This window comes from Aptenodytes patagonicus, chromosome 13, assembly GCF_965638725.1.
Source record: "Aptenodytes patagonicus chromosome 13, bAptPat1.pri.cur, whole genome shotgun sequence".
Classification (NCBI taxonomy): Eukaryota; Metazoa; Chordata; class Aves; order Sphenisciformes; family Spheniscidae; genus Aptenodytes; species Aptenodytes patagonicus.
Window position 1 is genome coordinate 659,335 of NC_134961.1, and position 12,810 is coordinate 672,144.

At 59.0% G+C, this 12,810-nt stretch overlaps 1 protein-coding gene across 8 annotated transcripts in view; it reads left to right on the forward strand.

Moving 5' to 3' along the window:
* CDIP1 (cell death inducing p53 target 1) overlaps positions 1-12,350 on the forward strand; it is a 24,446-nt gene extending 12,096 nt beyond the window's left edge. For 3 of the 8 annotated variants that reach the window (XM_076350867.1, XM_076350860.1, XM_076350861.1), the window contains exons 2-6: positions 8,094-8,194; positions 8,805-8,903; positions 9,354-9,500; positions 9,797-10,061; positions 10,830-12,350. In XM_076350867.1, coding sequence (XP_076206982.1) covers positions 8,819-8,903; positions 9,354-9,500; positions 9,797-10,061; positions 10,830-10,941 — 609 coding nt within the window. In that variant the 5' untranslated portion in view covers positions 8,094-8,194; positions 8,805-8,818 and the 3' untranslated portion in view covers positions 10,942-12,350. Of the gene's footprint in view, positions 1-525; positions 1,068-1,186; positions 1,357-1,533; positions 1,858-1,969; positions 2,860-8,093; positions 8,195-8,804; positions 8,904-9,353; positions 9,501-9,796; positions 10,062-10,829 lie in introns of those variants that run through there. The other 5 variants (XM_076350866.1, XM_076350864.1, XM_076350862.1 and 2 more) reach the window with 5 other exon arrangements.
* Positions 12,351-12,810: the final 460 nt, after the last annotated feature.

The following is a 12,810-nucleotide window of genomic DNA, read 5'->3' on the forward strand; positions in this document are numbered from 1 at the left end:
GAATTGGCTTGCGGCACCCGCCTTTTCTCATCTGAGTCTCTCTGGAGCAGATTGCTAAGGTGCAGAGGAACTCAGGTTTGTCCTTCATGTTTCTTTTAAATTGCATCTTTGCATCCATGAGAACACCTAGCGTATTGTAGTCTTCTCTCGTGAGGCCAGGTCACCAGCTGGTAACGTCTGAACAGAAAGCACCTCCCCAGTGTGGGGGGGTGCGTTTTCCAGGGCCTGTAGCAGCCTGCCAGGCAGCCTGGCTGCAGCGTGCTCTGTGCTTGCTCCGTGTTCAGAAAACTGTTTTTTAGGGGCTGCGTTCAGCTGCCCTGGTGGTCCAGAGTGCTCTGTGCACGCCTGAGCCTTCCCCAGTGCCCCTGAATGTGTAAGGGCTGGGGTCCAGTTTTGACGTGTGGGGTAGTGGCCTCTCCTCGCTGGTAGCTCACAGGCTCCGTTGCAGCCCCTCTTGGCTCTTGTCAGATGTCACTGCTGGCACGGTGAGCTCTGCAGACGCGTGATGCTTCCCGCAGCTGTGTGCTGCGGCTTGGGAGTCCGCGGCAGAGAGCAAAGAGCTACCCCAGTTTGTTCTTTTCATTTCGGCTGGTTTTTCTTTAAATGTTCAGGTTAACCAGGTCCTGGCAATGCTGTTTGTGCAGCCCTGGTGTGGAGAGCCAACAAGCACTTGGGCAGCCCATCTGGAGGCAAATAGCAGTGGAGAGAATCCCAGAGGCAGCAGCAGGTCCTGACAGCAGGTCCTGACAAGCGCTCCTCCCGCACGTAACCCTTTGTGGGTGTTGTGGATAAAGCATCCTTGTGTTAAGCAGGGGGATTTTGTGTCCGGTTTTCCTGATATCCATACAGAGGAGCTGTGCGAAGCAGTAATTGGAATCCCTGGCTGAGGACAGCTGAGCCTGGGCTGTGTCGTGGAGTTTATCCGATTGTGCTTTGGATTTAGCGCCCTGAGAAATCTTCCTTTGGACGCAGCACCTGGCTTCCAGCGAGGATCCTGCTCTTAGTTGATTTGCCTGCTGGGTTACGGTGGCACACAGAAGGTCAAACGACATGTCGGAGGTCCCAAGGTAAACGACTGCAGCGGGGGGATGCTCCTCCGGAGATTCGTATGCTGTAGAGCAGAGCGGGGAGCTTTGGCCGTCTGACGTAGCTGGATTGAACGGTGAATAACCTTCTGCTCCGGCAGCCCTTTGTTTTAAAGGACTGCTGTCCTGCTTTGCCAGCAGAGCTCTCCATCCCTGCACCAAAGGAAGAGCCTGATCCTCCTGGAAGCAGCAGTTTTCTGCAGCTGAAATCTGACTGCAAAAGTGTGGGAGAAATCTGCTGTTCTGCGAGCAGCCTGGCTGTTTCTGCACGGTGGGTTTGCGCTCCCTGGCAGCGGTGCTGGAGGCGCAGGGCTTGCGCTTGGGGAAATGCAGCTGAGTCGCGCAGAAAAAGAACAGACCTTTCCATTAGTCCTTAACTTGGGTTTCCATCTGCGCCTTGCGCGAGTGTGTTGTAGGCATGCGCCCTCTTGCTGTCTTGCCCAGGACCAGGATGATGAGTTGAGGAGATGCTGCTAGGGTTAACAGCGGGGTAAAGGAGGGGGTACATGCCGCCTGGTCAAGGGTTGCCAGGGCATCCTCTTTCTAAAGGAGGCTGCAGCACTGTCTGCTGTTTATTCCTTCCCTCCCGGCTCTGGGGAGATGGTGTGCAGGCTGGAGGCAGCAAACGCGCATGGGAAGAGGCAAGGCTGAGGGGGAAGTTTGACTCGCTCACAGGGAAAACATCTCTTTTTTTGTTCCGCATAAAAACCAGGCAGCAGTAACCACTGATACTGCTTTTCCAGCAGGGATTTTTGCTGTCTTTCCTTTCAAGGTAAGAGCTGTCTGCTGTGGATTGCGTGTGGTGCTTTCAGGAGCAGTGGGAGTTGAGCCACATCCCTGCAAGCTGTGTGCGAGTGTGCGAGCGGGCATGCGCGTGGAGGGGGCAGCATCCCTGACTGGCTCTGTGGCACGGGTGTAACGCAGAGAACACGCTGCAGAGCAGGTCCAGGCTGGGCTTTGGAGATGCTGCTCAGAAATGCCGTTGTGGAGGAGGGCAATTGCGATTGCCACGGTCAGGGTACAGCTCTGTCCACGTCTCATCCGACCCTGCTCGGCTCAGTCTCTTCTTGCTACCCGCAAAGCCCTTTTGAAGGGTAACAGGCTTTCGGCCAAATGACATTTTGCCAGCATCTGATCTGCCTTTTGTGCTCATACCTAGCGTATTTGTCTGCTTTCCTCGTCTCAGTATTTCCCTGTTTCTGGAGCAGGTAGAAGCCTGTGGCACACAGGTAGCTTTCCTGGTGCCAGGAAAGCTGGGATGGTGTTGGCCACAACACTGTTCCTTTTTTAAAAGGAAAGAGGCTGGCCTCTGTGAGGGAGCCCAGCTTCTTCGGAGCTCTCGACTTTGCTTTTAAAGATGTATTTACAAAAGCCTGGAACCTGAAATTTGTGTCTCTTTGATGTGCAACGAAGCTGGAAGTGGTCGTATCCTTTTACTTATTCATTTAATTTTAGTGTGTTTTTTCCTCTTCTAAATATCGGAAGTTATTTTTTGTGGAGGAAGAGCTCCAAAAATGCGCAGCAGCAGCTTTTGAAGTGCCAACATCACTGAACGTGGCTGAGTATGAACAAATCCTGCTTCCTGTCTCAGTGGCTGGAGCCACTGCTCACGTAGGCAAAACAAAGCCGAATCACCGTGGGTCTCCAGTTATCAAATGCAGGAGGAGCAAGGACAACGCAGGCCGTGTTTCTGCTCGTGGGAGCGGATCTCAGCTGCGCTGTGAGGCTGACTCAGAGCTGCACGGGGCCAGCGCTGCACCATCAGGGTTTGCATGTGAGTTAGACTTGCCAGCGATCTGCTCCGTCCTTTTCAGATTTGTCTCACCCTTGGTGATTTTGTCCGGGAGGAAGCAGCCTGAAGCGCACACGGCTGCTGCCTGGGCAGAACGGCGTTAACAGACCAAATCTTTGGGTCTCCAAGTAGTGCAGGAACTATATCTGTGGCTGTCCTCCTCGTGGCATTATCTGTTCAGTGCGTTGAGCTGGTGGGTGAGCTTTTATGGCATGTTAGCATATATTCAGCTAGGACCTGTCATGATGTTACCTGTTCCCTGGTCCCACTACATGCCACCCTTCAGTTGATTTTGATGACATACCTATTTGGAGAGCAGGTTGGGTGGGCAGACCTTTCCTCTTGCCATGTTTGAATCCCGAACTGTTTCCGCAGTGAGGCTGTCTGATGTAGCAGGGGGAAATACAGCCAGTGGGGAACACTGGACCCTAATGCATCAGCCCCTCTCATCGCCGCTGTAAGCGGCTGGGAGACCTTCGTGGTCACCAGTTTTGGATGTGTCAGTAATGGGAACCGTGGGCTTTGGGGTATCGATCCCTAATTGACTAGAGCCAGGGTCGCTGAGCATGGGAAGGAGGCGGATTAGAAAGCCTTGTGTTTCTGTATGCAGGACTGCGTGCTGCCCACCGGCTCTTTGGCTGTGCTCACTGCTGTAGAGAAACCTCAGACAGACCTCTTGGGGCCGGGAGTTTCGCCCTGGTCTGGGGGGATCCAGAGACCTGCTGTTCGTTCTTCTCCTCACCCAAAAGCTGCCTGAAATGAGACCCTGGGTCGACCAGGGAGCACAGAGCCAGCTGTAGGGGAGGGTGCACGGATCGAAGCTGTAGCTGGGGTGGGCCAAGCCCACTGTGATGGAGTCATGCTCTCCTGGTTGTGTCTGTCATGCTGCTGTGCCCCGGCAGGGCTAACGGGAGCGGTGGGAATCTGGATCTTTTGTTTTCTTCAGCAAAGCTCCAGCCTAGCCTGTGTGTAGGCTCCCATGCAGCTGTGGTTTAGTCCCTCGTGTCCACGCTGAATCCAAGCCACCCATAAAGGCCGCAAGCTCTGAGACGGTAGGGGAGGATGAGGAGTGACCGGGTGTGCCTATGCAGTCCCGCAGCAGTGCCATGGGGCAGGTGAAGCTTGCTGGAGCAGCGAGACCAGCCACAGCTTGCTGTCCCATCCATACTGCAGCAGCACGCGCCAGAGAGTGGGCCAGCATGGGTGATGCTTGCCGTTGCCAGAGCTGAGCACGACTTCAGGTTGCCAATCTCGACTTAAGGGAGATAACGGGCTTGCACTGAAAACACAGTGCAAGAAATACCCCGCCAGAGCTCGGTGTGTTCAGCCGAGCAAAACAAAGTCTGAGTGAGGGCATGATGGCTGTTTGCAGCAAGCAGGGAGCGAAGGAAAGCTGTTCAGGCTCAAGGACAGATGAGTGTAATCTGGCTACAAATAAACTAGAAACTGTAAGGCTGTCAGAGCAGTGGGGGCCTGGAACAGGCTTCCCACGGGAATAGCAGGAGCAGGACGGCCTACACACTGCTGGCATGTGAAGGGAAGTTTTGGGGTGTTGTCCCCAGAGAGGGAAAGAGGGATGGGCTGATGCAGCGGGTCCCCTCTGTCCTCTGATCCTTGTTCCGCTTGGTTTGTCACGCTGCCAGCCCATGGGGGCTCTTTGCTTGTCTCCTGCGTTTAACGGGAGCAGTGTTTGCAACAATGGCGTGGTGGGTTCATCTTCTGTTGTTAGTTTAAAGTAGAGGAGCCAGTAAAAACTGTTCTTCCAGTTAAGAAGAACTAATCTGCATTTCTAGCTGGAAATAGCATCTCCTCTGTCCATCCTTGTACTGGTAACCGACTCCTTTTGAGTCTTGTGATCCTGCGATGGGTCCTTGCTCCCAAAGGACCTGCACTAGACATTGGTGATTCCATCAGATCTTGAACTTAAGCCTGGTAAACTTAGCCTAATTTTTTTGTCAAGCTCTTATTTTTTTCCCTAGGTGCTCAGCTGGTCTATGGGCATGGTTATTCCAGTAAGCCCTAGTGTGGATGCAATTTCCGCAGGCTTTGGGAACGTTTCTTCCCATGTGAGAACAGATAGTTTGATCTAAGCTGTTTTCATGACACAGAAATGCACTGGTGGTTCAGCTTTAATAAACCAGAATGGTTAACGTGGGACAGCTTTGTAGAATGCTGGCAGAATGGCTCGTCTTGCTGGCGTGGCTGGCTGGAGATCCTGGGGCAAAGCGCGGCCTGCCAGGGGCGTCCTCCCTGGGAAGGGCACGCCAGGCTCTGCGTGCCGTGAAGTCTCTGCTGTGAGCTGCCACCCGACTCCCAAGTCCGTCTCTCTGTGGCGGTGCCGTGGGCAGGAGAAGTCTTGTTTCTCTTTTGCAAGACAGAGGGAGCAAAGTAAGTTGGCTTTGCTGAAAGCTGGTGGGTAAAACCAGAAATGACCAGCAGCAAGAGTCCTTGTTACGTGCTTCTGGGGATCGTGTTTTGATGCAGAATACTGCTGTGTTTTTGTTTAGCGGCTGGATCTTCCCAGCTCACCTGCCTGTGCCCAGCTACCATCAACCTGCTTCAGCCCAGAAGGGCCCTCCCGGTGGGGCACGCTCCAGGGTCCCCTCTCTCCTGCGCTGGGTGGGTGCTGCTCAGGGAAACTCTGCCTCTTCGCAGGGGTGCTGCTAGCTAGCTCCTGAGAGCAAGGTTGCCTCTCCGTGCTGCCATACGAGGGGGAAGATCTGGGTTGCTTTGCTTTGGCCACGTTGCTTTTGAGAGGGAATACCTGCAGGGTCGTCCGTGCCAGGGCGGCGAGTGATGTCCTGGGGTAGCTCCGGACCCAGCACGGAGGGGAAGCCTTGTGCCCTCCAGCTCCCCACGGAGCTCTCTGGCGGAAATGGGCTGGGGCAGGTTTTGTGCTTCTCACGTTAAGATAAAAGAAAGCACAGGAGAAACGGCTTCTAAGAGGCTTAAAAGCAACAGGCTTTCTTTTCCTCCTGGGAAGGGCACACAGCCAACATCTTGCTCTTTACGGATCTCTCTTAATAAGCAGAATATTGCATTAAGAGTGACTGAGTCTGCCAAGCACGAGCAGAACAGCTCTGCAGCCCCTGCAGCTTCCTTCATGCCAGTACCCGCGTGGCTCTGAGGTCCGCTGGCCGTCGCCCTCGTGGCTGCCTTTTCCTGCTGGTCAAGGTGGCAGGATTAATTGCTGGCTCAATCTGGGGCTGTTGCTTCATCTGGCGGGTGTTTCCAGAGCGGCTGGTGGAGCACGTGGGTGGGATTGCCTCTTGGTCTCCTCGTCTCCTGAGTTTTCTCAACAGCTGCTTTGATGACGGGGGGGAGTAAGGCCGGGGAGTGTTGAAAGATGTTACGTTATGGGAAGGCAGCCTCTGAGCGGTAATGGGAGGAGATCTGTTACATTAGAAAAGCCGTGGGCTCAGCTGGCCTGCGAGGGCAAGGAAAGCTCCCCGGCAGGCCGGCGTCCCCAGGTGAGGACTCGGGGATGCTCCGGTTGGGCTGGGCTCATCCAGGAGCCCTGAAGACATGGGGACAGGAAGGTCTGAGGCTCCTGGGTGTGCAGGGTGGGTCGGCTGGCTACTTTCAGAAGAATAAGTCCTCCTTTTCTTTACATCCCCAGTGAAGCTAAAAAGAGCGCGGCCCAATTTGTAGCTTTGTAGGTCACTGAAGGAGAAGGAGGGCTCTGCAATGCGCTGCACTTCGGGTGCTTTCCTCCGCCTGGAAGCGCTCTGTGCCACGGCAGCTCTGCTGTACCTGCTGCACGGGACGGCTCTCCTTCCCCTGGCTCTTAAGGAAGAAATTGGAGAGAAAAGCAGGAGGAAGATGACCCCCAGCCACCCTTGGATTTGACGCTGTGTGTCTGCAACATAACACTTAAGACCTCCGGGGAGAAATATTAGTCAGTAAATGTGGACATCCCGGGGAGACCCTATGCCGGTCCAAGCTTTGCTCATCTCCTGGGGGGATCAGCATGCCGCTCCGTGATCAGCAAGGGGTAATGGTGCTCCGCTGCAGACTTGTGACCTGATTAGATTTCCTGCCACCTTGCAGGAGGCTGCTCGGAGGCAGGGAGCGTGAGCTAGAAAAACAGGAGTGGAATAAAGCAAAGCCAAGCAGGTTGAGGAGGGCTGGGTCTTCCTTCCCGTGTTTGCCGAGGCCTTGGCTTCCCTTGGCCCAGCAGCCGCAGGCGGAGGTGGCTGTGCCCCCCGGGCACCCCTCTGAGCACACCTGCAACGCAGGCAGGATGGGCAGCGCTCGCTGCCTGGCCCGGTGCCCGTGGAGGCTTGTGCCGTGCCGTGCCGTGGAGGTTGGTGTGCCCCGGGCAGGTTGCCCAGCACGTGGCATCGGTGCCAGGGCTGGAGGGAGCCTCGCTGCCTAAGCAGTGACCCCAGCGGGGTGCTGCCCGGCTCAGCCCTGCTCCGGCACCCCTCGGCCCCAAGCTCTCTGGGGCTGGGCAGGCGGTTCGTGCCTCGCCAGGGCTGCAGGGCAGCCTTGCTGGTCATGCCTGGGGTGGGTAATGTGGCAGCCACACCTGCTCCGGCCATTTCTTTGGGTCCAGAGCTGCCCTGGTTGTGCCTGTGGGATTTTTACAGGTTGGTCATAGCCCGGGTGCGTTTTTCCTGCTCAGTCGGGGGCTGCTGGAATGGGACCTGTGGGACCGGCTGAGAAAGCACCGTCCTCGCAGCAGGCTGACCTGCCTCGAGGAGAGCAGGAGACCAAGGGAAATGGGACAAGCAGGGTCACATTTGCTCCTGGCCCTTCGGGGATGAAGGATGTGGGGGGTTCGGGTAGCTGTGCCCAGACCCCGAGGGGAGCTCCTAGCGCTGCTCCCCGGGCACTGACAGCAATGTCACCGTGTCCCATGCCTGATGGCAGCCTTCCCAAGCACCGAGTGAACAGCCTCTTATTTGTATTTCCCAATTTAGTCACGTCCTACCAGATATAACTGAGCCAGAGTAAACAGGGAAAGCAGGTTTCCTGATGTCGTTGCACTTCCTTGGTGTTCAGATCATGTCGGTGGGGCTTTTCCGTGTGCCGAGGACACGTAGCCTCGTGCCTGCCATCGAGGGGGCACACGTGGGGAGGTTCCTGCCCAGACCCGCTCTCCCCACGCCTGCACCAGGGAGGGGAGGGGGTTTGGCGTGGCGGCCAAGGCAGCGCTGTAGCAGTGGCTCCTCTCCATCGCTGTAACTCTCTTGCTGTCTCCTTTCACACAGATTGGGTGGGGTAAGACAGCTTCCAAAATACGCTGCACAGAAGAATTGTTTTCTCAGCTCTGTCGAGGCCTCTGAGCTCCTTGCTGCAAGGAAGAGGACAGGTAAATTTTACCCCAGGTAAAATAATGTCTCCAGCTGTTAAAGATGGTTTCACCTTAACTCACTCGATGAGAGTATTCAGAGATGCGCTCTGTGGGTTTGCGCCCTCCACCTCAGAGTTTGTGCTTCAGGCTTGGGGTCCTGCCCATCCCCTCAGGGCGCAGCGTTGCATATCACTCTGCTGGGTGGAGCTGGGGGGGCTGTGGGCAACGTGGGCAGCTCTTCCCCATCTTTGGTCCCGTAACGCTGCAGCCGAGGCGCTTGGCAGAGCAGCTTCCAGCCCAGTACTGCCCCAGCACGTGGGCAATGCAGCTGAGAGCCGCACCGATGAGCTGCTCTTGCACCATGCGTGGGCGTTATGGGGAAAGCCCTGCAGAGCCGGCAGGAAGATGTTACACCTTGGATTTGCTGCCTGGGTTGAAGCCTGTCCAGCTTTGGGGCCATGGCCTTGTTTCTGCCTGTGGCGGGGGGCTGAGGCCAGTGCAGCGGTGGTGCCAGCCCCGGACCCCTCCGTTACCTGCTACCTCCTTCCCCAAGCACCACGCAGCTCTGGGCGGGTGCCTGTGTGCGGCCAAAGGCTGGCATCTCTTCTAAAGGCTTCTGTCCTTGCAGGGCCGCCCTGAGCCATGTCCAGCGACCCTCCGCCACCCTACCCGGGAGGCCCCTCGGCACCGCTGATAGAAGAGAAGCATGGCCCCCCGCCCGCGGCAGGTACTGGAGGGGATCCCAGCTGCTCTGGGGTGTCGGGGTGACACTGCTGAGCGGGCAGGAGCCAAGTGAGCATGGTTTCCCCGGGAGCGCTGTGGCCGTGGCCTCTCCTTGCAGCTCTGCCCTGCAGTGTGCTGGGGAGGGTGGTGCGATGCCCGGCTCCGTCTGTCACCATGTTACCCTCCGGGGGTGGCAGGAGGTCCCAGGGGGAGTGACAAGAGCAGAAAGCGCTCCCTGCTCAAAGCCTGGCTCTGCTCACTGCTGTGAGTAACGTGGGGTGAATCTGGGTTTCCTGTGGGCCCAGAGGACAAGGCTTGGGGGCTGCCCCCCACCCCATGTCGTGTCTCCCTTCCCTGCTGGGGCCAACCCCCCCAGACCACTCAGCCAAGCCACCATCTCCCCATCAGCTCTGCCGCCTCCCGCCCTGGCTGCTGACTCTGTGTTTCCTTTCAGATGGCGTCGCCCCTGTCGTGGGACAGCCCCAGGGGGTTCCCATCCCCCCTCCTGAATTTGGGCCCCCCCCATACGAGCCACCCTCGCAGCCGGGCTTTGTGCCACCCCACATGCCCACAGACAGCTCCGGGCCCTACCTGCCGCCTGGTGAGTACTGCGGGGGGCTGCGTGAAGTAGGGGGTGGTGATGGGCAAGGACACACATGTGTGTCCCCCGGAAGCACATGTCTCCCGGTGCCGTGGGGGGACGCAGCGGGGGGCTGGGGCTGCCATTTGGAGCTTGCAGCGAGGCTCCTCGGGGTGGGGTGGGGGGGCACAGTGCCTGCAGCAGGGTTGGCCCCAAGTCCATAACCAAGGTGGTGGTGTGGCAGCAGGGTGGGGCCAGGATCCGGCCTCTCCTGCCGCATACAGCGACGCTCACCTCTGCACATTTCTCATTCCCAGCAGGTTATTACCCACCCCCAGGCCCTCACCCCCCCATGGGCTACTACCCTGCCCCGGGCCACTACCCCTCTCCCGGCGGCCACACGGCGACAGTCCTCGTCCCGTCAGGGGCTGCCACCACAGTGACGGTGCTGCAGGGAGAGATCTTCCAGGGCGCCCCCGTGCAGACGGTGTGTCCCCACTGCCAGCAAGCCATCACCACCAAGATCACCTACGAGATCGGGCTCATGAGCTTTCTTCTTGGCTTCTTCTGCTGCTTCGTGGGGTAGGTGCTGCAAGCGGAGCTGGGGCCTCCCTGCCGCCAGCAGCCCCGCAGTGATGGTGATCGCTCTGCCCTGGTCCTGGTGGTCCGATGCCGGTGGCCTTGGCCGAGCTGTTGGGCGTGGAGGGGGCCTTGGCACTGAGGTGTTACTGGGGCAGCAGCTGGGTTCCTTGGGTGACAGTGCCTGGAGACCGGGGCTCCTGCCCGGGGAGGGGAAGGTGCCACCACCGAAGGCCTGTTGTGTAGCTTGGCATCAGAGGGCCTTTGTGCAGGAGCCGTCCATCCCCGGGCCCAGAACCCGCGGCGCTGCTGAGAGCCACGGTCTCTCCTCGCAGCCGAGGGCTGGCAGCAACGGGGGCTACGGGAGGGGAGGGGGCGCTTGTTGCAGCCCCCTGCCCCAGCAGTGGAGGTAGGTCAGGCCTCAGCGCCTGCGTGTGTCTCACCAGGCTGTCCCTTCCCTCTGCGAGGTGCACGACTGCTCACTAACGAAGCGCTTACCCTTGTAGCGGCGGCAGCAGCACACCCCGGGGACAGGGTGCTTTGTGCTGCCCTTTGCAGCAGCAGCAGCAGCAGCAGCAGCAGCAGCAGGGGTCATGGTTGGCTCCCAGGGGCAAGTACTCGCCTCTCTTGCCCATGCCCCAGAGCGAACCCCATGTGCGCCCCCGCCCCACCTCCTGCTCCTCCCCCCCCCCCCACCGCCCGCAGGCTGTGCCCACGAGCTGCCTCTGGGGTGCCCGAGCTCACAGCACTCTGCCTCTTCCTGTGCTCCAGGTGTGATCTCTGCTGCTGCCTGATCCCCTGCCTGTTCGATGACTTCAAGGATGTGACACACACGTGTCCCAACTGCAAGGCCTATATCTACACGTACAAGCGCATGTGCTAACAGCACCCCGGGAGCCCGAGCCACTGGAATGACACCGGCCCTTCTCCCGCTGCCATCCTAGTCTATGCGTGTGCAACACTCCTTTGCTTAACCCTCCGGTGGTGTGTATGTGTGTATCCCCAGCTCCCTCCCGCTCAGAGCTGCGACCACCTTCCCCAAGCTCCGGTCCTCGCTGTGAAGAGTTGGATTGGCAACGCTGGCGTGGGTGCACAGGGGAGGTGGGCCCAGGCCCCACGTGCTGTGTGTGGGGCTGCCCTGCAGTGTGCAGGAGTGGCAGGGGGGGGGGAGGGGGCATCCCTCTGCACCCCCTTACGTGCCAGGGCACTAGCGAGGCCCCTCTCGCCTGGAGCACCCCAGCGCAGGGGTGCCTGGCTGCAGGGGTGTGCTGCTGCCACAGGGAGCTGCTGCAGGCAGGGGGGCACCTGCCACCCAGGAGGTGAAGGGGAGACCCGAGCGGCCCGCAGCGCACACAGGGAGAGGCAGCATGGCCCCTGTGGCACTTTTAGGAAGGGGCTCGGTGGTGGCTCGGTCTTGAAGAGAGAGGGTAGTGCCACGCGTGCCAGGTTTCAGCGTGGTTCACGGCCCTCTCCAGCAGGGTCAGCGTGCAGCCCGTAGGCAAAGCCCCTTCCCAAGGAGAGGCAGGCAGAGCCGCCTTCGAGGCACGGTGGAGGGGAAAACGGCGTCTGCCTTGCCCTGGGACTGCAGCACTGCACCCTTAATCAGCACCTCCGTCCTGCCGGAGCGGCTGCCAGCGCCTGGTGGCCACGGCTGCTCCAGCTGCATGCGCCTCCTCCCAGCCCCTGCTGTGGCTCTTTCGGCAAAGGAAAGCCCCTGGCAGTTCCTCGCCCACCTGGCAAACTGTTAGCGAAAACGCATCCGGCATGTCGCTACCTGCCCCGGTGCTGTAGATTAGAGGAGTTTGTTACCAGGCCGCAGCTGGCTCGCAGCTCTGGAGCAGACCCATGCCCACCCACTGCAGAGCCACGTCCCGAACCCGGCAGGGGCTGCGGGCGCACACCCTGCAGCGCCCGTCCTGCCACCACCACAGCTGCACCCTGTGGGGTTCCTCGTTGCATGTGGGTGTAGGGGTTTATTTTTAGCTCACTTGATATGGGGCAGAAAGAAGGGGGCAAGCGGGCAGTGACAGGAGCTGCCAGCAGCACTATAACAGACGAGGGCAAGAGGATCTGGGAGCCATTTTCAGCCTCTCTGCGGCTGCTCCTCCTACCCCTCCCCTGGCCCCTGCAGCCAGGGCAGCTGGAGCGTGCAGCCGCCAGAGCAAAGCAGGGGGTCTCTCAGTACGCAGGTCTGCAAACACAGCCCGGCCTGCACGGGCAGCTGCTGTTTGCTCAGAGGCAGAACTGTGGCACGAGTCAGTGTTTTTATGTAAATAAATAACAGACCCTGAACTCCGTGTACATCTTTTCTTCTTCTCCCCCCCCCCCCCCCCAAACCCACAGCAGATCCGCCCCCCTGGGAAGCTGAGGATGAGGAGGGATGGCATGGGGGAAGTGGGGCACAGCAGTGCCAAGCACTGGAGGAGGAGCAGCAGCTTCCCTACCCCAGGGCAGGGCAGCAGAGGCCCCGGGGGTAACGGGACCTTTCCCTACCCAGCCCTTAGCTGCAGCTGGGGCTTCCTCAGCTCTGCCACTCAGGCAGCCCCTCTCCTTGTGCCCAAGCTGAAGAGGAGAAACACCCCCCAAGACTGGGCTGGAGGAAGGCAGAGGGGTACCACTGTCACCAGGCCCAGCCCAAGCTGAAGAGGAGAAACACCCCCCAAGACTGGGCTGGAGGAAGGCAGAGGGGTACCGCTGTCACCAGGCCCAGGTCCTTCCTGAGGCCCAGCACAGCACCAGAGAGCAAGAGGCA